General features: G+C 40.4%; 1 protein-coding gene across 8 annotated transcripts; it reads right to left on the bottom strand.

Moving 5' to 3' along the window:
• Positions 1-1,084: 1,084 nt before the first annotated feature.
• Positions 1,085-26,474, bottom strand: IFT46 (intraflagellar transport 46). 8 transcript variants are annotated; one of them, XM_072613065.1, is made up of 14 exons: positions 26,133-26,434; positions 24,920-25,727; positions 24,319-24,415; positions 11,800-11,879; positions 9,876-10,028; positions 9,220-9,356; positions 8,233-8,307; positions 7,816-7,909; positions 6,970-7,098; positions 6,085-6,206; positions 3,934-4,000; positions 3,280-3,340; positions 2,198-2,283; positions 1,085-1,744 (listed from the first exon to the last, which is right to left on the bottom strand). In XM_072613065.1, the coding sequence occupies exons 2-14, from the start codon at positions 24,947-24,949 to the stop codon at positions 1,649-1,651; spliced, it is 1,227 nt and encodes a 408-aa protein (XP_072469166.1). In that variant the 5' UTR covers positions 24,950-25,727; positions 26,133-26,434; the 3' UTR covers positions 1,085-1,648. The 8 variants fall into 8 exon arrangements, with proteins under 8 accessions (XP_072469166.1, XP_072469168.1, XP_072469164.1 ...); XM_072613067.1 differs by lacking the exon at positions 9,876-10,028 and having other exon boundaries at positions 26,133-26,474; XM_072613063.1 differs by having other exon boundaries at positions 24,920-26,434.

Genomic DNA, 26,474 nt, shown 5'->3' with positions numbered 1-26,474 from the left:
CCAGCTCTGACAACTGAAATCAACTTAGCTTGACAAAAGCAAAGGCCAAGTTGGGCAGTAATGAGATAGACTGATGAGAGGGATCCCCTTATCACGTTAGTGTCAAGATGCCAGGAGATACCACCCCTCTCCCTGGACAAGTGGATCACTCTGCAGACTGAGTTTTCGATACCTAACACCTTCTGTCTCCCAGTTGCCGCCCTTTTCTGACAGGAGGGCTAGAAGATAAAGCAATAAACTCCTCCCAAAGCCTCCTTTGTAGAGGGCTCAGCACTTTCCGGGTGACTTCATTTTCCACTAGTGACTCCATAAACATCATATCCCTCCCTCCCTCACCCCCTTTTCAGCTTCCTTTTGTGTACTGTCTTCACCTGTGGGAAAGTAAGATCCTGGAAGGCAGGAACTGTCTTTTTTTTTATTTTATCCCATGAGGGTCTGGCACATGGTGTTTAATAAATATTTACTGGATTGAGTAGTAGATATGTTTAATGCTTATTGAAATGGAATGTGTATGTATGATAATGAAAAGTTTGTTCTAATATTTCATTTTCCTTCTCACTGCTAATCCTACAAGATGGGTAGATTAGGAATTATTTCCTCATTTGACTGAAGGAAGAACTGAGAAATATTAACAATTAAGTGATCTGTTCAAAGATCACAAAGCAAGCAGGTAATAGGGACTCAACTAAAGATTATTCTTATAATTATATGTTAGATAAATTGGAACAGGGAGATCATATGAGAGGCTGATACATTAGTCCAGCCACAAAAACTGAGTAAATGGCTGCTTGGCCTCATCTCTACCCAAGGGGATAGGGGATCTAAAAATTGATAGCCTGGAATCATCTCCTAATTTTCATAGAAGCCTCAAGGAACATTTTCTTCTCATACATATGTGCTCCCTTCCTTTCCATCAGACTTAATATCAGAGGTTCCCCCCCTGGTGAACAGCAAGTTCACAACTTGGGGGTTGTACTCCTGGACCTGACATACTGGATTCAAAAGTACAAACAGAAAAAATTGTTGCAGAATTTGAGGATGTAGCTATCAATAGCCTTCACTTAGAAAAAATGAGGGTACCAGGTTGGATTGAAAAGATTTACTTAAACTGCTACTAACTTTAATGCCTTTAGTACACATCAAATTTCGTAGTCATCAGTCAACATTTCCTCTTTCCTAAAACACAAAAAAAGGCTAACGGATAAAATATTTGATTTTTAATTTCTATGCCAATAAACCCCATGAGTAAAAAGATAACAGGTCCTTCCTGTTCCAAATTGAGAACTATTAGGTTTCCTCATCTCCCCCAACCTGTACTCCTTAGTGTTTCTGAAATTCCAGAGTGCCTGGAATATCCTTCTAACTCAAACCCCATAGTGTGCTAGAAATACCCACGTCCTGGGGGAAGGAATCTGAGATGCGGTTAAAACAGAGGCTAAGATAGGTAAGCACTTTTTAACAAATGTCTGCAGTGCTCTCTGACCTCTCCCTGAGTTGCGAGAGGGCAATAAGAAGGGAATGATCTCTCCTTGAATAGAAGTATGGCCCATGGCAAAGATTCGAGTTTGGCTGAGATCAACTTCCCCTTCTCAGCTGGGGGGATGAAGGATCCAGGTGTGAGGTTTGAGACAGAGAGACTTGTGGGGGCTCAGCTGAAGGTTAATGTCTCTGCATCTCCAGCTTGGGAGGTGGGATTGGAAGGAGGAGTGGCTGCTTTCTTTCCTTCAGCCAAGGCTTTGAAATGCTAAGGAAGGAGAAAGTGGAGAATATTAGAGATATGCCAGTAACTCATCAGTTCATTCCCAAAATAATTCTTGGGTGATGTCTTATAAAATCAGCCAGAGGTTTGCTCCAAAGGAACTCCTTTTTTACTTCCTGCCTTGTTTCAGCATCTATCACTTGTTTTTCTGCGTCTGCAAGAGCTCTCTGACTTCTCGCTAAACTTTCCTAATGCTCCACACCTCCTCTAGTTTCTTCCCCTTTCCTCTAAAGCCATTCCTCCTTGGCTGTTCTCTGTTCTGTTGTCTTTGGATTAATTACTAGGCTGGGTCTAGATGTGTAGATGTCACCGCACAGAGTTATCCTCTACTGCTATAGCAAATTCTTATAGAGATGACTGTATATGAAGTGCTGGGTCTTTGCTGCCTTGTAGGTCTCCCCACAATAGTATCAAGCTGGTTCTTAGTGCTATGCTTACCTGGGAGTTCTTGAACTCAGAGTAGAGGGAAAACAGCAGGTGAAGGGACTGAATCCGGCTCTTGTAGACAGGAATGTCGAGGATAGCTAAAATAAAAAAATCGCTGGGAATAGGATCAAACTCAATTCTGGAAGTCACAGGATATTTATCTACTTATCCCAGACAATGACCTGCATCTACATGGATGATACCTCCCTGTCCTGATCTGCAACAGCATCCTCTGGACCAGAACTCCAGAGATCATGTCCCCTTGCTAGGGGAGTTAATTCACCCAGCTCTGAAATCCTACTCGAGGTGGGTGTATGCCATGGGCATCAGAGCTGTACTGTCTGGAGAGTAAGCACAAACTCACCTAACCTAGTATATCCTCCCAGCTCTAGGTGACCCTTCACATCCATCCGGCCATTGTGCCACCTGACCCCCCGACAAGTACACTCGTTTCTATGTCTTACCCCCAGCTTTCCACTTCCTGCTCTGAGAATAGTGATTATATTAATACTATAATGGCTTCTGGTGAAGATGTGACAGTCAATTACCCTTTAGCTCCATTCTACATTCCTGTGACTCTCCAGATCCTATCCTATCTCCTTTCTCTGGACACCACTCTCTTTTATGTGCTGTCTCCCCTTATTACACTGTAAGTCTCTTAAAGGCAGGACTGTCTCACTTTTGACTCTGTATCCCTAACATCAAGCACCAAACCTGGAACATAATAGGCACTTGATAGGTAATTTTTTTTCATTTATTTATGTTCCAGGACATTCATTCTTCTTCCTGGAGGGGAACATTCCATATATCTTGAAAGAACTTAACCATTTCATGATTTCTGTGACTCCAGAAACAATGGATTTCAGAGGCTGGGGCAGGGCAAGGCAGGGTACAGGGAAGGAATCACTGTTTTTTGACCGAACAGCATCTAGGCTCAGCTCTAAATGACACAAAAGGTAACAGACAACAGTCTGGAGATGCTATTCTCCACAGGTAGCACTAGCCCCTTCATTAAGGGTTGGAAATTTCTGAAATTCTGGTATAGGAAAAGCGAAAGCTACAGAAACTGGAGTGAGAGGCCAGTGGGAACTTACCACAAATCATATCAATGTATTCTGCCAGGCTACAATCAATGTCAGCTGTGGGCAGGCTCACCTGGAAACAGAATGGGAGGAGGAAGATGAGTTGAGGGCCTGAAGCCTCTCTCAGAGATGGCCAGTGACCTCCTAACAGCTAATTCCAATGGCTCTGTTTCAGTCCTTATCCTCATCGACCTCTCTGTAGCTATGCGCACTGCTGATATTCTCCTGCCTCTTGGTTTCAGAGACACCACAGTCTCCTGTGGAGTAGGATCTATCCCAGGTGCGGGGAACCTGTGGCCTTCAGGCCACATGCGGCCCTCTAAGTCCTCAAGTATAGCCCATTGACTGAATCCAAACTTCACAGAACAAATCCCCTTAAAAAAAAAAAAGATTTGTTCTGTAAAACTTGGACTCAGTCAAAAGGCCATACTTGAGAATCTAGAGGGCCACATGTGGCCTAGAGGCCACAGGTCCCCCACCCCTGGCCTCTACTCCTACTTCTCTAACCACTACTTCGCTGGCTCTCCATCTTTCTATCTAAGCACTTCACAGAAGTGTTTTTTCAAGACTCCCTCCTTTAATGAATCTAAAATAACAATACTCCTGAGCAAATACAGTCTTGTCAGCACATATCCCATTCCCTTAGTGCATTATGATTTTACCCACCTTGCCTAAAAGCTCCTCAAATTCTGGGGACCACTCTTGCATCAAAGTGTCAATGTCTGGCATGGGCCTGGAAGGGCAAAGACAAATGTCAATAGGATGTATAGACTGATGACATCAGATGTGTGTCTCACAGAAGAAAAAGCTATCAGCAATCTTCCCCTTTCAATACTACTCTTTGCTCTAACCCAAAGAAAAATTTCTCAAATGGAAACATACTCATCTTGCCCAAGATTTGAAGAAGAACTAAGTGTTGCTTCCAATGTTAATTTAATTCAGTTCAACAAGCATTTATTAAGCAGTTACTATGTGCTAGGTTCTAGGCATACAAAAACAAAAAGAAAAATAGGATCCCTTCCCCTCAAGTTTACATTCCACCAACACGTTTATAACATCTAAAGTTAATAAGTAAATAAAAAATAACTTGAGGAAGGAAAGACCACTGATAACTAGGGAGATCAAAAAAGCTGAGGCAATGGGACACCCTAAGGAAGAAACAGCAGGCAGGATGTTTGAAGCAAGGAAAACTACCACTGCTAACTTGACCGCAATCTCCTCTTCAGTTCCAACATACTTAGCCCATAACCCTGTATCCGAAAGCCTTAGGAATAGGAGTGCCCTCTAGATCAATGGCCTTGCTTTTTTAGCCTGGGACTTCCAGCCATCCTTTAGGGGAACAGTTATTGTAGAGAAGGGTCCTCTCTTCCTTTCCACCAAAAGCTAACCAATTGGCACTAACAGGTAGGGAGGCCCAAGAGCACCCCTAGATCAGTTCCTGCCTTCAGCCCAGCCCAGAAGTCATCATTTTGGGAAGCAACCCCTTTAGAAATGTGGCTTGGCAACTGCTTCTGCAGGTACTATAGCCACAGCTACTGAGGACCCCCCCCCAAAAAATTCTCACCATCAAGTTGGCACTGTCAGATGATTCAACATCAGAAAATGATACAGTGGAAACACCAGTGAAGATGATATGTCACTGTCTGCTTTGCTGCTGTACTCTGTATGACTCTATCTGTACTTTCTATCTGACTTGCATGTGAAAACTTCTATATGCGCACTCTCCTTCCACTATCAGAATGTGAGTTCATCAGTTTACAACCATCAGATTGGCAGAAATGACAAAAAGGAAAGTGTTAACAGGCATAGGAGCTGTGGGAAAACGTGCATTAATGCACAGTTGGTGGAGATGTGAACTGGTCCTGCCACTCTGGAAAACAATTTTAAACTATGCCCAAAAAGCTATCAAACCCTCTGACCCAGAGATACAACTACTAGGTCTGTATCTCAAAGAGAGCAAAGAAAGAGGAAAAGGTTCCATATGTACAGAAATATTTGTAGCAGCTCTTTTTATGGTGGCAAAGAATTGGAAACTGAGGGGATGCCCATCAATTGGGAATAGCTAAACAAATGATGCTCTATGAATAGAATGGAATGTTAATGTGCTATAAGAAATAATGACGTGGATGGTTTCAGAGAACGCTTGGAAGACTTGTATGAACTGAGGTGAGATGAGCAGAACCAGAAGAACAATTTATACAATAATAAGAACATTATAAAGACAAATAACTTTGGAAGACTTAAGAACTCTGATCAATGCAATGACCAACCTTGATTCCAGAGGACTAATGATGAAATATGCTATCCAGCCTTCTTGATAGAGAGGTGATAGTCATGGTACAGAATGAAACATATGTATCTATGGGCATACACACAGACAGACAGACAGACATACACACACACACACACACACACACACACACACATACACACACACACAGAGGACATGGCCAATGTGCAATTTTTAAAATATCTTTTTGTTTGCATATTTGTTACAAAAGTTTTTTCCCTATTTGGGGGGGCGGAGAGGAGATGGTAGAGAAAAATATTTTTGTTAATTAAAAAAATTAAAATGAATTGTAAGTCAAAAAAACACCATGCCTTTCTTCCCTCAGCAGAGGTTTAGGCGACTACAGATATGGAAATTTGATCAGACTGTTGTGTCAGTTGGCTTTGGTTAGTGTTCTTTGATGCCTGGCACATAGTTGGTACTTAATAAATATCTACTGAATTGAGCTGTTTGAACCCCATGCCCACACTGCATAAAGGTATGGGGATTGCCAGAAGACTGTTTTGGGAAGGAAAGAGAATTCTGACCTGGTATAGTGGACAGTGGCTGGGGGCTTGGAACGGTGGAGCTCTGAGATGCTCTCTATCCATGTGTCAATAGCTTTGGGATTCTTTTCTGCATCTTCTAGGCTCTTCACCTTCATTTGTTGCTATAAAAAGAAGGGAAATTTTGAAGTTATAGATGATAGCTGTCCCCTTCAAAGCCACAATTTTTGCTGAGTAATAAGGGGCTAATTCATCTCTCCTACAGCTATATTTCAAAAATAGGGCAGCTGTTGAAAAGGTAAATGTGTCAGCAGCTGAAGTAAATTCATAGGATACCTTCTAGAGATGCTTGTTGGAGTCAGTGCTAACCAACCTAGGAGCTGTCAGTCAATTCTGTGAATGCCCACTGGGCTTTCAATCCCTCACCACTGTGGGCTGGGAACCCTTTGTATGGCCAAGGCAATATTCGCAGCACCGAGGGCGACTATGAGTATGCCGGCATAGTTCTGAATCTCAAAGTATAACTCTCCATGTAGAAGGCAGAAGAAAAACATCTATTCAGACACCACAAAGTCAAATCCCAACACCAAAAAACCAAATCTATCATAGTAACCAAGAAGTCAAATCACATTATCACTGCAAGGGACAACGCTACTCCCAAGCCTCCCCCTGACCCTGCTTCCCACAAACAAACTCACAAGACTAGCTGTGCCTGCCTGTATCCTCTCTCTCCTTTGCCCTAACTCTCTCACCAACTTCCTCCCAGTTCTGCTCACTCTTCCTGTTCCACCCATTCCTCCTACCACATGTGACTTAGGCTTCCATGTGATTTAAGCAAGTCATATGGGCCTATTAATGAATGGGAAAGATCTTCAAATTAAAGCAAAAAATATCTTAACAATACACCCTTCTAGGATTGTGCCTTACTGTGATGTTGTGCTGCTTGGAATTCTCTGTCAACCAAAGGGAAAGCACTGTAGGATCAGACTGCTTTGTAGATGGTTCATCCAAGACCAATAAGCCAAGGTTGTCAGGCTTCCCATCAGGACGTGGTACCTGATGTAGAGAAGAAGAAGGGATGGCAACTAGCCAACAGGCATAGGGGGTAAACATATCTGGCTATTTTCAAAAAGTTGATGGAAAAAGACTATGGCAGGTTATCATCATTGTTATCAAGCACATATCATCAAGTCACAGACTGTTTTTGTATGGTTCTACTGAAGATATTATATAGAGAGAACTACACATACACAATCCCTACTCTGTATGTAGGTTTACAATTTAACACACACTCAATAATATGTATATATAAGTAAAAGACATAAACATAACAAAAGTAGGATATGAATGTGTGTATATATGTACATATATTTATATATCTATATATGTACAAACACTATACACATATATCTACATATAGAATTATATATCAGCAATCAGTGAAATTTGAGGTGAACAGCAAAGATAAATGAAGGTCACTTTGACCATTACTGAAATATAGTGTGTGTACCAAAGGAAACAGCTAAAAACATTCTAATTCTAGTCAAAACAGAATCAGGAAAATTATTAGTTCCTGTTAGGTCAATTTAGGTTGGTTTCTAGGAGACATGGATTTTGAGATCAATCTGAGTGGTGGAAGAAAAATAGCTTGATTAGCAAATGAAGACAGGGATAGGAGATTTAGGCTTCTGAACCTTAAGCTACCAAAATAATTATTATTGACTAGATGGGAGGGAAGAGATGGACAAAATGGAAGAGATTTTTGGACTGTACCTTTAAGAACGCATCAATGTCCCCAACAGCTGGGATGAAGTCTGGAATGAAAGGCTTCAGTTTGTGGTCCAGATCAATCAGTTGGGGTGTGTACCTAAGAGACACCATCAAAGCAGGGTAGAGAAGTCAACATAAGCAGTTAACTGTCATTAGTAAATCATAAAATTTTAGAAAAGGGGTTCTTAACCTGAAAATATTTTGATAACTGTACATTAATAATACATAATATAACTGGTGTCCTTTGTGATCTTATTTATTAACTACATACATTAAAAATATTGTTTTGTGAAGGGGTCCATCGATTTCACCAGACTACCAAAGGAGTCCAAGACATAAAAAAGATTGAGAACCCCGCTGCTTTGGAAGAATGAACTCCTTAGGAATGGGGAGGAATCTGGTGATAAACCAGCTACTTACCTAGTGATATACTGGAAGAGCTCTTTAATCTCAGCAGAGACTGGTAAATGCTCATAATCTGCAGGGTCATAGGCACTGAAGGAAAGAACAAGATATTCAAGACTGACAGGGACGAATGGTGTGATATGCTGCTCCAACTACAAAGCACTGGACTCCTAACCTAGCCTCCGCTTCACCTGGTCCTTCCATTCTTGGCTGGGTTTGTAAGGCTGCTCTAAGACTGACTCAGCAGCTGATGAAACATGCCTTCTGTCTCTTGGCAGAGAGGTGATGGACTATATGTGCAGAATGAGACATATACTTCAGGCATGGCTATTATGTTTACATGTTGATTTGTTTTGTTTGCCTATAGTTAGTTGTTACAGACAGTTTCCATGGTTCCCATATGGATTATTGTTCTGTTAATCATCCACAGTGAAGAGTTAATGACAAGCTGGCTTTCTCCCCTTTATGAAATATGCTTCTGAATCAATTCACTGTCAGTAGTTGTGTTCTTAGGGATTGCAAATTCCTTTTAATAAAAACTAAAATATACCTTTTTTAAAAAAACAACAAGAGGTTCCATTATAAGGCCAAGTAGAAATTATTTTTGGACTATAATTTTTCAATTTCATAAAATTATTTCTCCATATTCTCACACTTAACTGTGTGTACTATTGGTCTTTTTTAATTTTAAAATTGTCTTATTATGAATTTAATAGTTATAAACAAATAGACACACCAACTACAAAGAATGAAAAAGAGGATTATGTGCAATCTGTTTTACTTAAAAGTATATGTTAAATTTAATAAGGTAGCAACAAAATTGCCTATTTGTTTCCCTTTCTAAACCTTTTGGTTTTTTCCTTTGTACTCTATGTTTTATGGATCTTCTGTCCACACCTTTAACCTGATGTCTTCCCAGGTCTTGAAGATGTGAAGGCACAATAATTTCGAGAAGATATTTTCCTTTGGCTTGGGTATTAGCAATAGGGAGTCTTTCCTTACCCTTCCAAAGGGGCACCATGCTCTTCATCATCATCATCTTCATCAGAGTCAGTTTCAGATGAATCATCATCTTCATCTTCATCCTCATTCTCACTGAAACCACGCTGAGTGGCTATCTGAGTTGCCTTTTTCTTCTCCTGAGTAGGAGCAGACGGAGAGAAGATCAGGGTACTTGCAGCAAAGGTCTTATGGTACTCACTTCTCTCTCTCCTCCCTCTAACCACCAACCTCCCAACACCAAATCAACAGGGGAAGGAAAGCACTCCCTTTAGAGGGCTGAAGGAAAGACTCAGGTTCTGCTCTGTCCCCTGCCCTAACTAGGGTCCCCACTTTTCACTGCTATTTTCCATTCCTTTGCTGGGGTGTGGGGCTGGGGCAAAGATTCTATCATCCACATTTGTTATTCAGAAGCTTCCAAGAGCTCCATGTAAATTTTATTTTACGTTAGTCAATCCTGCATCTGAATCCTGACCAGCAGTTCCAGAAAATGTAGATTTTTTTCATTCAATCACTTGTTTAGCTATTTCCCTTCTAGATGAGGTGCTTATTACCCTATGCATACTTCCCTTTTCTCTCCCCTTAAGTAGCTGAATGCACAAACTTAAATGCTCTATCCCAACATCAGAGATTGTTTGCTCCTTGGCATTGCCACCTACCTTTCTGAGCTTCTGGCTCCCTATATACCATCCCACCCTCTCAGGTCCACGGGAAGGGGCGTGGTGGCGCTTGGGGCTTGCAGGGGCAGGAGGGGCAGGGTCCGAGTCTTTGCCTCTGTGGCCTGGGGGCTGTGGGATGCCCTCCCTCGGGACCTGAGGGATGACCATTCAAATAGCCCCCTTTAAAAGTAGGTTTTGAAATCTCGGTTTCCGTAGGCTTATATTGAGGTTAACTGCTGTATGGCTCCAGTCTGTTTTTAATTACTTAATCTGTTTCTTTGATTGTGAAGTACCTATTGGCATATAAAATTGTGACATATGTTACAAAACAACATAAAAACTGCTTTAGGTTTGGTTTTCCTTTATAAATGATAAAAACAGAAATAACATTCATTATACATTTACTAACTAAGGCTTATTCTAATATTCTAATTCTAATTCATGAGACTTGCATGACAGCTAATGGCACAGTAGAGTCCATTCTGTTACTATGCCCCAGTGCTTTATACTTACTTAGAACATTCTAACATATTTCTCCTACCTCTTAACTTGCTAAATTTTCTCTTAGTTACATAGATAACAAGTTCAGGGTTGGGGAAGGGGACACTTTAAGGAAAATTGGTTCTGCTGTTTTTAGAACTACTAAAAACAGACACTCTAAGATGCTTCAGGGTGCACATTGCATTGGAAAGATAACAGAGCCTAAAATGTTCCTTTAGTGTTAAAAGACAAGAGGAAGGAAGGTAATCCAAAAATGTGGGTGACTCTCTTAGAAAACCTGGTCATTTCTCTGGTGTCCATCCCTCCAAACTTATGTGCTTTATCTGAGTCCTTGAATTTGTACTAGCACTTGTGATAGATACCAGATTTCAGAGCAAGAAAGACCTGGTGACTTTCTAAGCAACAGAAGAATGTCTAAAATGTGCCTTTTGATTGCAATTTTAAAAAATTCCCCAAAAAAAAAAAAAAAAAAAAAAAAAGAAAAAAAAAGAAGAGGGGGCAGACTGGAGGAAGAGGTAGATGGTGTGCATTCTCTCCTGGGCTGGGAGGTGGTGGTGGAAAGGGATGGGGAGAAAATTTTGAGTTCAAATTCTTGTGGAGGTGAATGTTGAGAATTGAAAAATAAATTAAATATTTTTAAAAAATAGTAAAAAAAAAAAAAAATCCCAAATGTCTTCATAGTACCACAAATCTAATAAATGTAAAACCCAAACCAAAAAATTAAAAATTATGGTTTCATGGCTATACTGTTGCCATACATCCCTTGAAGTTCAAGCAGATGGTGGGACCATCTTGAACCTATACTGAATTTTCTCCTCTCTGTAATTTTATGAAATCTGCTTTTGAAATGACATGTTGCTAAAAGTTTCTTGTAGCAAAAATTCTTTATTCTGTATAACCTGCTCAATGGAGGCATTAACAATAAACATTGGGGATTTGTTAAACATAAATACATAAATTGTTTAAGTAGGGTTGTCCCCAGTGCCTAAAGTTGAATCAAATCACAGGGTAGATCTATCCTTCTGCTGCTTCTCTATCTTCAAGAGAAACTTGATATTCTTCTGTCTTCTTGGAATCTGAATATAATAATTTTCTATACTCTAAGTATAATACACAAAGAGGTATCTGGGCTCAATGGCTTCATGTTAAAGAACTTTTCCATCGAGTAAGGTTATCTTCACATATTCCTCCAAATGAAGGAAATAGCAAGTCCTTTTCTTTTGTTCAAACTGTAGGAAATTTTTTGCCAGAAATTTAGCTGTAATTTTAGGCTTTCCTTTCCCATAATTAGATTTTTTTAAAAATCCTCTTTTCAAGGCACTTTACCTCTGATTCCCTACCCTACCTCAATAGGGCAATCAATAAATGCTGACAAATATATTGGTGTTACCTCCCACAACATAAGCTGCGAGTTAGCACGCACCTTGTTGCTCTCCTCTTCGTATTCATCACTGCTGTTGTCAGCCATGGTTTTGGGAGGGAGACGTGCAGACCGAGGAAGTCCTAAAAATAAGGGAAGTAAAGATACTTTAAAATCCATCCTTTCCATGACACCATCTCCCTTAATATATATTAAGATTCAGTCACCATGGAATAAAGATGGGAAGTGAAGTAAGGATGTCTACTCTTCTCACTATAATTTGATATAGTTCTGAAAATTACAGCAAATTGAAGGTATAAAGATAGGTAAAGAGGAGACAAAACGATCTCTATTTGCTGATGGTGTGATGGTATACTTGAAAAATACTAGGGACTAAACAAAGATACTAAATGAAACAACAGCTTCAGCAAAGTTTCAGGCTGCCAAATAAACCCTCAAAAATCAACAATACTTCTATATAATAACAACAAAACCCAAGAAGCAAAAATAGAAAGGGAAATCCCATTCCAAATAACTACAAAATGCATAAATATCAGGATCAATCAACTTAAGCACATAAGAGACTTGTGCTTTTACAATTACAAAATGCTCTTTAAAGAAATAAAGAACTTAAACAGATGGAAGAATCAGTGCTCGTGGCTAGGCTATGCCAATATAATGAAAATGACAATATTTCCAAAGTTAATTTTTACTTTTATTGCTATACCAATCAAATTACCAAGAAAATACTTCATAGAACTTGGTAAAATAATAACAAGATTCACTTGCGGAAAAAAAGGTCTAGAACATTAAATGAATTATGGGGAAAAAATAGGAATGAAGAGGGAAGGGCACTTCCAGGCCTCAAACTACATTATATAGCAACAGTTATCAAAACCATCTGATACTGGTTAAAAAAAACAGAGCTTTATTAATGGACTGGATTAGACAAAGGAGAATCAGAAACAACAGGACTCAATAACCCAGAGTTTGATAAAATGGAAAACATAAATTGCCCAGAAAGAAACTCCCTATTTGACAAAAAGTACTGGGAAAACAGGAAAGCAGTCTGGTAGGAATTAGGCTTAGACCAACACCTTACACCATATTCCATAATACACTCTAAATGGATATGCAAGCTTAATATTAATGATCAGACTACCACAAAAAGTGGAAAAGAAGCAGATCATATGCCTCTCAGAGCTATGGGTAGTAGAGGTACTCTTAACCAAATAAGAGATAGAGGCAATTACAAAAGAAAAAATTGATAACTATTATTACACGAAACTGAAAAGCTTCTGCACAGACTAATTAATTCATCCAGAATAAGAAAGGAAATGGTCAAATGGGGGAAAAAGTCTTTGTATCAAATTTCTTTGGTAAAGGTTTAGTATCTAAGACATGTAGACAATTTATATGTATATATACATACATATATTGCTTGGTTGTTGTCCTCCGTTTTAAGAGGACCAAAATGACATCACCATGATAAAGTGATATTTCAGTGTGTCCGACTGGCTGATCAGACCAACAGGAGTTTAGAATGCTCTACCACAGGTTGGGCACAGATAGTCCTTGTGAATATTTGGGGTGAATATCCCAAATTTGTGCATCCTGCGTTTACTTTGTGCTGTCTCAATTCTGCTTTGCTCAAAGAGCACAGCACCTTTTCTTATGTGGGCACGCCATGCTGAGCGTCCTGTGCCAGTGTCTCCCATGTTGCACAGTCAAATCCAAAGTTCCTGAGAGAGACCTTGAGAGTGTCCTTGTATGGCTTCTTCTGACCACCATGTGACTGCCTGCCCCATGTGAGTTCTCCATAAAATAGTTTTTTTGGCAAGTACACATTTTGCATTTGAACGACATAGCCAGCCCTTCAGAGCTGCGCTCTCTGAAGCATAGTTTGAATGCTTGGTAGTTCAGTTCAAGCAAAAACTTCAGTGTCTGGTATCTTATCCTGCCAAATGATCCTCAGAATCTTCCTAAGAAGATGGAAGATGGTTAAAATGGAAGAATTCAGTTTCCTGGCATGGCGCTGATAAACTGTCCATGTTTCACAGGCATACATCAATGAAGTCAACACAACATCTCTGTTGACCTTCAGTTTGGTAGTCAGTCTAATACCTCTTTCCTCCCAAACTTTTCTTTGGAGCCTTCCAAACACTGAGCTAGCTATGGCAACGTATACATCAACCTCATTATCAATGTGTACATCCCTGGAAAGCACACTACCAAGGTAAGTGAACTTATCCATAGCATTCAAAACTTCTCCATTTGCTGTAATCGATGGTTCCACATATGGATGGTATGGTGGTGGCTGATGGAGCATCTGCGTTTTCTTGGTGTTAATTATTAGGCCAAAATTAGCACAGGCAGCAGAGAAATGATCCATACTTTGTTGCATCTCAGCTTTAGAGGCTGTACTGAGTGCACAATCATCTGCAAACAGAAAATCATGTACCAATACTTCCTCAACTTTGGTCTTGGCTTGTTACCTTTTCAAATTGAAGAACTTAGCATCGGTACAGTAGTTGACCTTGATGCCGTGTTCATTCTCATTGAAAGCATTTGATAGCAGGGTTGAAAACATACATATACATATATATGCATACATATATATATATGACTAATAGCTGTTCCCCCATGGTTGAAAACATACATATACATATATATGCATACATGTATATATGACTAATAGCTGTTCCCCCAAAAATAAGTGCTCAAGGGATATAAACAAATAGTTCTTAAAAGAACTGCAAATAATTCACAACCATATGAAAGAATGCTTCCGATCAATAATAAGAAGAAAAATGCACATCAAAACAACCCTAAGGTTTCACCTTCCACTCTGCAAATTAACAAAGATGACAAAAATGGTAACAGTCAATTTTGAGAATTGTAGAATGACAGGTACACTAACGTATTGTTGGTGGAGCTATGAAACGGTACAAGCATTTTGGAAAGCAATTTAGAATTATGCTAATCAAGTGACTAAGATATCCATACCCTTTGAACCAGAGATTCAATTTACTGAGCTGATCCCCCAAGGAAGCTATGGATAAGAATAAAGTTCCCATCAATACCAAAATATTTATAGAACACTCTTTGTGATAACAAAGTTCTGGAAACAAAGTACATGCCCATCAATTGAGGAATGCTAAACAAACTGCGGAACATGAATGTAATGGCATATTGTGGTTGTTCAGACATACCTGACTCTTTGTGATGCTGTGAATCATAACACACCAATACTGTCCATGTGGTTTTCTTGGTAAAGGTACTGGATTTGTTTGCTATCTCCTTCTTCAGTGGATTAAGACAGAGGTTAAATAACTTAGCTATGATCACACAGCTACTAAATGTCTGAGGCCAGATTTGAACTTATGTCTTCCTGACTCTCCTGAGTCACCTAGCTGCTAGGATACTACTGTGCTGTTAGAAGTGTATGTGATGAATATAGAGAAGTATGGAAAGATCAACATGAACTGATGCAGACTGAAATAAGCAGAGCCAAGAAAACAATATATACGATGAATGTAACAATGTAAATGGAAAGAACCATATATCCAAAAAAAATCAAAACTGAATTAACAAAATTATGAAAATCAAGCTCAACTTGGAAGAAGACATAAGGGAAGATACTCTCAATCTACCCTTTGTGGAGAAGAGAAATCCATAAGTATTAAACATTGCACATATTTTTAGACTTGTTCAATGTATCAATCAAATATTTATGAAAAGGGAAAAGGACGTATTTGTACAAAAATATAACAGGTCTTTTTGTAGTGGTAAAGAACTAGAAATTGAGGGGATGCCCATCAACTGGGGAAAGGCCAAATAAGTTGTGGCATATGATTGTAATGGAATGCTATTATACTATAAGAAATAATGAGCAGGCTGACTTCAGAAAAACCTGGAAAGACATGAACTGATACAAAATGAAGTGAACAGAACCAGGAGAACATTGTACACAATAACAGCAATATTTTATAATGAAGAACTGTGAATGACTGATGATGGAATACTATTGTACTATAAGAAATGATAAGCAGGATGGTTTCTGACAAACCTGGAGAAACCTGTATGAAGTGAGGCAGAGTGAAGTGAGCAGAACCAGGACAACCCTGTAATAGCAATATTATAAGATGATCAACTATGAATGACCTAACTATTCTCTGTAATACAATGATCCAAGGTAATTCCAAAGGACTCATGATCTACCTCCAGAGAAAAAACTGATGGAATCTGAACGCATACTATTCTTCACTTTATTTTTTGTGTGTTGTTTTTTTGGGGGGGGGTCTGCATCCTTTTTCACATCATGCTTTGCATGACTGTAAATGTATAACCCAGGGTTGGGGAACCTGTAGCCTGAGGCCACATGTGGCCTCTAGCTCCTCAACTGCAGCCCTTTGACTGAATCCAAACTTCACAGAACAAATCCCCTTAATAAAAAGATTTGTTCTGCAAAACTGAGACTCAGTCAAAAGGCCATGCCCAAGGACCTAGAAGGATACATGTGGCCTCGAGGTTGCAGGTTCCTCACCCTTGAACCTATATTAAATTGCTTACTGTCTCAGGGTTTTCTTTTGGGAGGTGTAGAAAATTTGGAATTCAAAATTTTTAAAAAATGTCAAAAATTGTCTTTATGTGTAATTGGCAGGAAAATAAAGTATTATTTAAAATACTATTTGTTATATTGAATGATTCAGGGAGGGGAATGAAGTGTACTTTTTTTTTTTAACTTTTTAAAGTAAAAAAGCAAATGGCAAAAAAGGAAACAAACAAACAAAAACCCTAGGAGCAAAAGACTCTGTTCTCTCCCACTCTCTTGAATGATGTAGACAAGCCCTGCTTGGCCCTGTCACTTCTGCAGTTTAGCTGCCACTGTGGCTGTTTTTCTGGATGGGGTAGCTAAGGCTAGCCTTCACTGTTTGCCAGAATCTTTTGCTTCTGGAGTGGTTCATTTCTGGGTTGTTCAATGCAAGTTTTGGCCTTGGTCTGATCTTTATCTCTTTCTTCTTGCATAATTCCCAACCAAAAGTTGGCTCTATCCCCTACAGTGGCCCTAATAAACTCCAATAAGTTACCATAAATTGGACTGATTGTAGGCTTCCTACAAGACCCCCAGAGCTTGTGCTGTTTGGCTGATTTACTGGCCTTGTGTCCTACTACAACTCTGGCACGGGTGGCTCACCAGCTACACTATCCCCATCACCAGCTGTGGTTATGGCGCAGGCTTCCCAGGAACTGTGGCTCCGTTTCCCCTGGCTTATCTCCCTCAGAGTGTATAAGGGTTTCTGGCAGTCTTCTTATGGAGTTTTGTCCTATATGGGGAAGTTTATTGATATTTCTTTTTTTTTATCAATGCTCCATCTGGTACACTTTTAGAACTCTGTTAGAGCACTCTGGGCATAATTTGGCTTTTCTAGAGCCTTTTACATCACCATCTTAAAGCACTATATAAATATGAATTATTATTGAAGCTCTGAAAAGTTACAAAGGCATCAGAATAGCATCAGTACAATGAAGACTTCTTTCCTTGAACTCCTCCAAACATATGTAGAAAATGTACCAGACCAAGTCCGGAGAGGGAAATCCAAGAAAAAGTCACAATGAATCATTTTTCTGCTTCAGATTGGCAAAAGAAGACAGAGAGATCTGTGGATGCTGGGGACAGGGACTAGTATGGAGTATACCCCACAGGGAGCACAACAGTGTCCAGAGAGAGTCTGTGTAGCATGGCAAGCAGGGGCCCCAACCAATATGGGGCACTGTGACAGGGACAGGTTCAAACTGGCGCTGAGTAGGAGATTCAGGGTGGACTGACAGGGTTGATACGCCTGCTCTCCCCTTCCTCCTTCCCTATCTTTTCTGTTTACTGACATATATACTGAGAAAAGAACAAATTCAGAAGCAATCAGTAGCAGTGTTGTTCAGACCTTAGGAGCACAGTGAGGTAGTTCCCACCTCCATTCCAGTCTGAAGCCTGCAGAGGAATAATCCGGGTAAAATTTCAGACCAAACGAGAACCTGTAGTCCTAGCACTCTGAAAAAGCAAAGCTTCCCAGGTGGCTGCCAGGGGCTGAGTCCAGCAGAAGTCTACTGTTACTCAGACCCAAACCCAAGAAAAAAAATGACAGAACTCAGACAAGGCGGGGCGCAGCAATCAGACTTTACCTTTGTTCAGACCCATCTGGATGCACTGAAATCTTGTAGGTCCCAAGTCTGAGCTGTCCCAAGATCCTAGAACACAACACTCAATATTCCTAAGAAAGAAGCAACAGGACCAGTTCAGACCTTCCTTCCAGTCTCTTCAGATATGCACAGAGCTCAGTCCAAGATAAAATGTTAAGTTAAGAATAGCCTGGAAGAATGAGCAAACAAAAAAGAGAATCCCACCATAAACTGTAGTGACTGGAACATTCAAGTCCCAGAAGAGAATGACTAAAGCATCAACAAGCAAAGTCTCAAGAAAAAACACAATTTTGGCAAAAATTTAATTAGAATTCCTCGATGAGATGAAGTAAAAGTTAAAAATAAAGAGTTCAAAATTGTTTTTATAAGTGAAATGAGATCACTTCAAGAAAAAAATGGGAAAGAAAGGGCAGCTATAAGGGAAAGAAATGGAAAGAGAGATAAAAAAGCCTGGTACAAGAGGTATGAAACTCCCTGAAAATTATAATGAACTAAATAGAAGTCAATGACTATGAGAGAAGAAAATATTAAAAACAAAGTCAAGAGCCTGAAAAAAATAGATGTAAGACATCTCATACCAAAAATAACTGACTCAGAAAATAGATTGAGAAGAAAAACTTTAAGAATCATTGGACTGCCTAAATGCCATGACAAAAAAAAAACCCAAACAACCCAAATCCAATAAGCCATCATATTTCAAGAAATCTTAAAAGAAAATAGCCCAGATCTCTTAGAACCAAAGGGCAGAGTAAATATAGAAAGAACTCACCAGTTACCTCCTGAAAGAAACCCCAAAATGAAAACTGCCATAAACATCAAAATCCAGAGCTTCCAGGTCAAAGAAAAATACTGCAACCAGTCAGAAAGAAAGAATTCAAGTACTGAGGACCCACAATAACAATCACATACAATTTAGCAGCCACAACTATAAAAGCACAGATAATCTGGAATACCATATTCCAGAAGGCAAATATCTCCAAGACTAACTTATTATATTATATTAATAACCCAGCAAAACTGAGTATAATGCTACAAGGGGAAAAATGGATTTTTAATGAAACTGAGGACTTCCAAGCATCCTTATGAAAATAACAGAGCTGTGTAGAAACTCTGCAGTTCAAACATAGGAGTGAAGAGAAACATAAAAAGGTAAAGAGGAATGAACAATGATAAAGGTCTAAAGAAGGGTAAAGTACTTAAATGTGTTCCCTATCATCATCAGGGGTCATAAAGAGAGTCTGGTCAGACAAATCCTGGGAATGATTCTGTTAAGTCTTGATGATTGTAAAAGAAGGATGGAAAAGTAGAGGGGAGATATACTGGGGGTGGGGCAGAGAAAACTTAGGGAAAATTATCTCACAATCAGGAAGCTCAAGAAGACATTTATACAAAAAAGGAGGGGAGGGGAGGGGGAGTGGCTGACACTTGAACTTTCCCCTCATCTGAACTGGTAAAGGAAGGAAAAATACACATAAACACACACAAAGTTGAGTACAAAAATATGTTTTACTCAACAGAAAAATAAGAGGGAAAGGGGAAAAGGGGGAATTAAAGGGAGGATAGATTAAGGGATTAATCCTGAGGAAATCAAACTCTAAAATGTATAAAAATATTTATAACGCTTTTTGAGTTGGCAAAGAATGGGAATGTTGTGGGGGGGAGTAGGGAATGGATGAATAAGCACATGATGGTGATGGAATACTATTATACTGTAAGACATGATGAAGAGGATGGTTACAGAGAAACCTGAGAAGACTCATGGACTGATGCAGAGTGAAATGAACAGAACCAGGGGAACAATTTATACAAAGACAACGTTGTAGTAAAGATAAAACAACTTTCAGATCAGTATAACAATCAACCCCAATTGAAGAGGATTAATGATGAAACATGCTACCTACCTCCTGATAGAAAGATGAAGTACTGAGAGTACAGAACAAGACATATACATGCATATATGTATATGTGTGTACATACATGTTGATATATACATGTGTGTATACATGCATGCATGTATAGATACACATGTGTGCATGTGTATATCTCTCTGTATATGTTTGTATATGTATATGTATATTTTGGACTTGGTCAATGAGAAAATTTATTCTGCCTGACTACATATATTTGTAACAAGGGTTCTGTTTTTACTTCCTTCTCAATTATTGGGGGCAAACTTAGGTTTAGGGAAAGAAGGCAGATTTTTGTTGACTGAAAAAAAAAACCCATAATGATTTAAAAAAAGAAAAGTCAGAGAAGCAGCACGGTATAATGAAAATTACATTGAATCTTAGAGTTAAGAAAGAAATGCTTAAATCCCATCTCCCATTGTTACTGTGTCGATCATGGACAACCTTAACTTTCCTTGTTTGTAAAATCAGGTTAGTGGTACAAAACTCAGAATTGTTGTGAGAATCAAATGAGATAGCATGCTTTGCAAACTTTAAAGTACTACATACTTTTTGCTATTATAAATCTAAGGCACGGTTGAATATTTTAAATATAAATCTATGATACTATTTTACCTTTCTACTGGACTAGTAAGGCATAACACTTAGATTCTAATCTCACAGCCTAATTCCAAGCTCTTCCCACAGCTATGAGACAGTTTCGTTATCCATGTAAGGATTGAAGAGGGTGTGTGTGAGGCCATTTCATCAATCACCTCACCCCCACTTAAGTAACCAACAAAAACGCCAAATCTTTAGAACACTTATTAAATGCTTGATGTGTGCCGGGCACTGTGCTAAGGACTAAGGATATAAATACAAGCAATCAAAATAGTCTCTGCCCTCCTGGGGTTTATATTTCAATGAGGAAATAAAACAAATACAGAGGAGAATGGTGGAGGTGAGAGAGGCACATGTCTAGGCATGGTGAGAAAGCAGCAGGGAAATGGTGTGAAGGCCTGGGCTCCAGCCAGAAAGGCAAAATCTTACTTATCAGAACCAGGAGGGTCAAGGGTAGAATAGGTAGAGGACAGAGTTCTGGTAAGAGGGAGGTGAAAAGATCTGGAGATAACAGAGAAGTAGCTAATTAACTCTGGCTAGCTAAGTGGTAACAACTGATAATCAATGAGAAAAGCACTGGTAGGAACTTGTGAGCTACAGTATCAGAAACTCTTCATCCCATTAGGGTCACCCATAATTCTTGAGAGAATTGGTAGCTGGCCTCTGAGGGACCCAGATTGTCTACACAATGTGTGGAAGAGCGGGCGAGTAGTTCCAGTGCTCATGCTACATATAAGATGGGAGGGCGAGACATCCTATCACATTTGATCGGTCCTTTCTTTGGCAGTAATTTTTTTCTATGGGTAATGAGTCCTTTTTTCTTTGAACTAATTCACTTTAAATTAAGAAATCAATGAGAACTGAATAAGTTAGATAATTTCATTGTATTTTCTAGTCTAAAACTAAAAAAGGTAAAAACTAAATTAATGCTGTAATTTAACAATAATCTATAATCTAAGTTTCTTATGTTGACCTGACTAAAATAGTTTGCTTTCTTTCTTTTTAACTAATTACCCATTTATAACTAAAATAGCAACAAAAAATTTTAATTCACTCTAACTGCTAATCTATTTAAAATAAGACAATGGAAACATCTGTGTTTTTGAGTGGTAGTTATGTTTTTTTCTAGTATAGCTTTGAAAAAATATCCCTGAAATATCTGCAATTAATCTGCTTAAGTGGAAATGGAACACTCTTCAATAAGTTAATGAGTACCTGTTTTTGTTAATTTTGTTAATAAAATAATGAATTATCATTTAGTTTCAAGATCACATGAAAAATTAATGAATTAAAATGCATCCTGCAGCTTCTAAAAAGGAAATATCTCTTTTTTAAAGTGTAAAGAATACATACAAAGGTTAGAACAAATAAGAATAAAGGGACTTTAAGGAAAAAAGAACCTGCTTAAATAGAATTAGAGTACTATATTCCTGACTAGTGATTGAAAGAGACAGTATGTAGAAGACATAAAAATGCACTTGGATTAACAACTCAAATATATTTATTTGATTTCATTCTATATGGGAGACTATTATTAAACACAAAATGCCACAGTTTGCTGTGGCAAAAAATTGGAAACAATGTATATGGCACATCAACTGGACATTGGCCCAATAATAAAGAACAATGAGTTTGAGGAATCTGGAGAGAAACAGGAGAAAACATATGAATAAATCAGAATCAAGAGAACAATATAAACACTGACTATAATAATATAAATAAAGGCAGTGATAAAAGACAATAGAACCCAGATCAAATGCAACCACTGATACTGGTTTCATATAACTGGTGTTGGAACACATCAATTTTAGTAGTGAAAGTGGGTAAAGAATGTTATATACTATACTGGTCACAACTACTGCACTAGCAGGTTTTACTTAATTATTTTTTATTTATATTAGGAGAGTGGGAAGGTTACTCTATTAGTAAATGTGGTATAAAAAACAAACTGCATTAATAAAATCTTACTTGATAGTGTGGAAACTAACTCCAGATTGGATACTGTTGGTAATCTGCCTGTAATTTAAAATCATAAAGTTGCCTGAGGCTGAGAAAAGTTAAGTGACTTGCCAAGGGTCATAAAGCTGGAAAGCATCAGAGGCAGGATCTGAATCCCAAGAACTCCTGACTCTGACCCAGTACTCTATCCACTATAACACTTCTGCCTCTCTTAATAAAAGATACAAAAAATGAAGAAATATACAATAATATACTACATATGACACAGTAACACTCATGTTGTGAGGTAACAGAATAAGATATAAGCCTTATCCTAACTGGGGAAGCAACTAAACTTTAAGGCCTAAGAGGGCAAAGATAATTCTGGCTAAACTCTTCATCTCCTCCATCATCTAGGTATTCTGCACACAACTGGAAGTAGCCTACCCTAATTTCACCTCAAATTTCTTTTCATAAATGAAAGTGTTCTGACCTCCTTAAATCGTCCTACACCACTTTTTCTGAATTTCTCCTCTGCCCTCTTCACTTGCCACGTGTGCACATGTTGCCTCTCTCCCAGCTCCCAGAGGTCAAAGACTGCATTATTTTTGATCTTGGCATTCCTTGTGCCTCACTTAGAATTTTGCATATCAGAGGTACTTAAATGCCTGCTGCTGTTGAATATGACAGGCACAAAATAGCATCTAATCAAGTCCTGATTTGTGTGGTACAAACTATAAAAGTGGTAGAAATACAGAGGCAGAGAGCAACTTCCCCCATATGGGTTTACAAAGCACTTTCCTCATTCTGTGATGTAGGTAGTAAAAATTTCCTGTTTTACCAATAAAGAAACTGAGGCTCAGAGAAGTTAACTGCTCTCTCCGAGGACCATCCAGCTAGTAAGAGTCAAAGTCAGGATTCAAGTCCAGATCTGATGACTCCAAGGGCTCTCTGAAAACTAAAGTAGTCAAGCAAGGTCTCACCAATGAGGAAGGACTTGACCTCGGCCTTCTTGTATAAGTAGGATTTGAATCAGCAAAGGTCAAGGAGAAGACAAGGGGAACAAGAGTCACATGGATGGGACATTAAGATCTTCTAGTTCAACTTCCTCATTTTACTGATGAAGATGCTGATGTCCAAGGAGGTTACATGATTTGCCCAATGGAAAGCAAAGATGGCATACGGGCAGTAATGGGTAAGAAAAAGAAGGTACCTGTTTGAGAGCAGTGATAATTCAAGGCTAGATAGGTAGGTTGAGGTCAACTGTTAGAGGGTCTGGAAAGCTAAGCAGTTGGGGAATAGCTGAACAAATTATAACATACAAATGCAATGGAATACTATTGTGCAGTAACAAACGATTAAGAGAAATATAGGAAGTCTTGTTAAATTGATGAGAGTGAGGTAAACAGAGCCAGGAAAACAATTTATACAATAACAACACTGTAAAAACAAATAATTTTGAAAGACTTATGATCTAATCAATTCATGGTTATTCTTAATTCCAGAGGACTCATGATGAGGAATGCTACTTATCTTCTAACAGACAGATGGTAACTACACATGTAGAAATAAGGGACTGGATATGATCAATATGAGAATTTGTTTTGCTTGCTTATACGTATTTTATGTTATAAGGAGATTGTTGTCCTTTTTTCTTTTCCAATGGGGGAGAAAGGTAGGAGGGAGAGAAAACAAATTCCTGTTAATTAAAACAACAAAATCTAATTAAAAAGAAAGCTAAGCAGGGCTTAGACTTGCCACAGGAGCGCCAAAGCAGACTAAAATTTGGGAGGATTAGTTCCCTCCCTCACTTTGCTGGTGGGAAGAAGGAGACTGCTGACATGTGAAATAACGGGGTTCTAGGTTCAAACACTGTAAGTCTGGAGAGCGCCCCTGAGCCCCCTCGTTCTGCAGTGGAGAAGAAGCGCTCTTTCCCTACCTTGGTGCCGCGGGGTGGGAGTATAAATGCTCGCCACCTCTTCTGAGTCATTGATCTCTAGACTCTCATCGTACGGCTGGTTCTCAACCACCTTGGTCTGTGCAAAAAGAGCAATGATGAGGCGGGTCCTCCCCCATCCCCTCCCCCCTCCGCTGCAAGCCAGGAGGGCCATCAAGGGGAGCCCCTGTACCAGCAATGTCGCTTCAGAAACCTGTAAGACCCGCTCATCCCAGCCCGGGGGCTTCCACAGAGATGTCCTCTGGCTCAGCTCGTCCCCCCAGGGCTGCCGGGAGCGGCTCAAGGTTGAAGGGGTTCCTAGTCCCCCTCTCTGTCCTGGGGTCATCTCTGGGGGTAATAGGGAAGAAGTCTCCCGCTGGAGCCCCAACGGGAGGAGGAATCCCATTCCCTCAGGCCCATCCTGAACTCCTAAGTGCATCCCCCCTCCCCAGGTAGGACGCGTCTCTCCGGAAGCACCGCGGGGGGGGCGGGCCCTGTGTTGCTATGGAGACCGAGGGGTTGCCATGGAGACAAGGCGTCCTCCCGGGTTGTCACGCCTGGTGGGGGGGGGGTCTCTCTAGCCTCTCCGGGCCCGGTGGATTACCTGCAGTCCTTCCGAATCCGTCTCCTCCATTTGGAGAGGACTTGGGGGCCGAGAGCGCCGGATTCAGCCCCTCCCCAGGCCCAACGACGGCAGGAGCCTCCAGCTCAGGCGGCGGCCGGGCGGACAGTCTTTGAGAGGAGCCGTCGCGAGATCTCCTCGCCTTCGCGTTTGACCTCGTGACAACTCCGGCCAGCCTCCTTGGGGCGGCCGCCTCACCCACCGGTCCGAGGCTTCCTCGGCGCGGTTCCGAGAGCCTAGAGGGGTCGCAGCCCCTCTGGGCAGCCAGGCCGGCGCATCGGTGGTTTCGGGAAGCGCGCCTGTGGTGACATCTAGCGGCCAACCTCAGGCAGCGCCGCTGTGGCCGGAGACCCGCCGGGAGAAGCCGCTTACTGCGCTTCCCATCAGGGATCGCCCGCCGGTCGGGCGACTTCTCTCTGGTCCGTCGGTCCTTTCAAAGTCGACACGCGGATCCTCCAGGGAAGAATGGACGAAGGGCAAGGCCCAGACCACTTGGATCTGCTAAACCTTGGGGGTAGCAGGAGCATTCCTTCTTCCGGCCTGGATGATGACGGTCCGGTAGGCACTTTTCCCGGACGTGTCAGTTGTTCCGAATCTTGCCCCTACGAGGCGTGTGCAGCAGAATAGATTCCTTTCTTTTGCAGCCGAGATTGGCTGATGGCTCCCCCGAAAGCCTTAAGGAGTGAAATGAGTGGCAGTCACCGTGTAACACAGCACAAGTACTTCTTTGTTTCGACCCCAGGCGGAGATTCCGTGAGCTTCCGTGAGCTTCTAGCCACAGTCCCCAGACCTGTGAAAAAATTTTAAAATATGCTGACTTTCTACATAAAGTCCTTCTTAAGAAAAATAAATGTTATTTGAAAACAAAGATCCATCTTTTCTCTCTCCCTTCCCAAAGTAAGAAGAAACAAAACCCCCGCTATGAACATATATAGTTAAGCAAAATAGATTCCTGCATTGGCTACGTGATATGTGGTGTGCGTGATGCACTGTGAGTCCATCACATCTCTGTCAGGAGGGGGGAGCATGTCTGCATGAGACCCCTGAATTATGGGGGGGTCATTCTGTTGATCAGTTCCCAAGCCTTTTACGACAAGAAGCATGTAAGTGCCAGGCACTGCGCTAAGCACTTTAGAAGTCGTTTCTCTTCACAGTATGGTGGTGGTTGTATAAACGGTCTCCAGGTTCCGCTTACGCTCACTGTGCCTCGGTTCTCTAAAGTCTTAAGCCGACTGTAGCTGCCGAACACGCGTCTTCCCCCGCTTCCTCGGCCGCAGAGACCTGCTGGGCTGGTCTTGCGGTCCCTGCAATACACACAATAGGTACTTAATAAATGGTTGTAGGATTAAATAGAACTGCACTGGATCGCAGATGGCGCTGAAGTGGGGGGGAAATAGAGGAGTGAGCCAACGAGAACACGCAGCACCAAAGCGCCCCGGTGCCCAGGTGGGCAAGGGCGACCGTCGGACCAAGGAAGGCGCAGGGGACAAAGGCGTGTGAGATCGAATGGGTCTAGACTGGGTGGGCGGGTATGGTG

This window comes from Notamacropus eugenii, chromosome 5 (assembly GCF_028372415.1).
Source record: "Notamacropus eugenii isolate mMacEug1 chromosome 5, mMacEug1.pri_v2, whole genome shotgun sequence".
NCBI classification, from domain to species: Eukaryota; Metazoa; Chordata; class Mammalia; order Diprotodontia; family Macropodidae; genus Notamacropus; species Notamacropus eugenii.
This window is presented reverse-complemented; position numbering and strand designations above follow the sequence as displayed.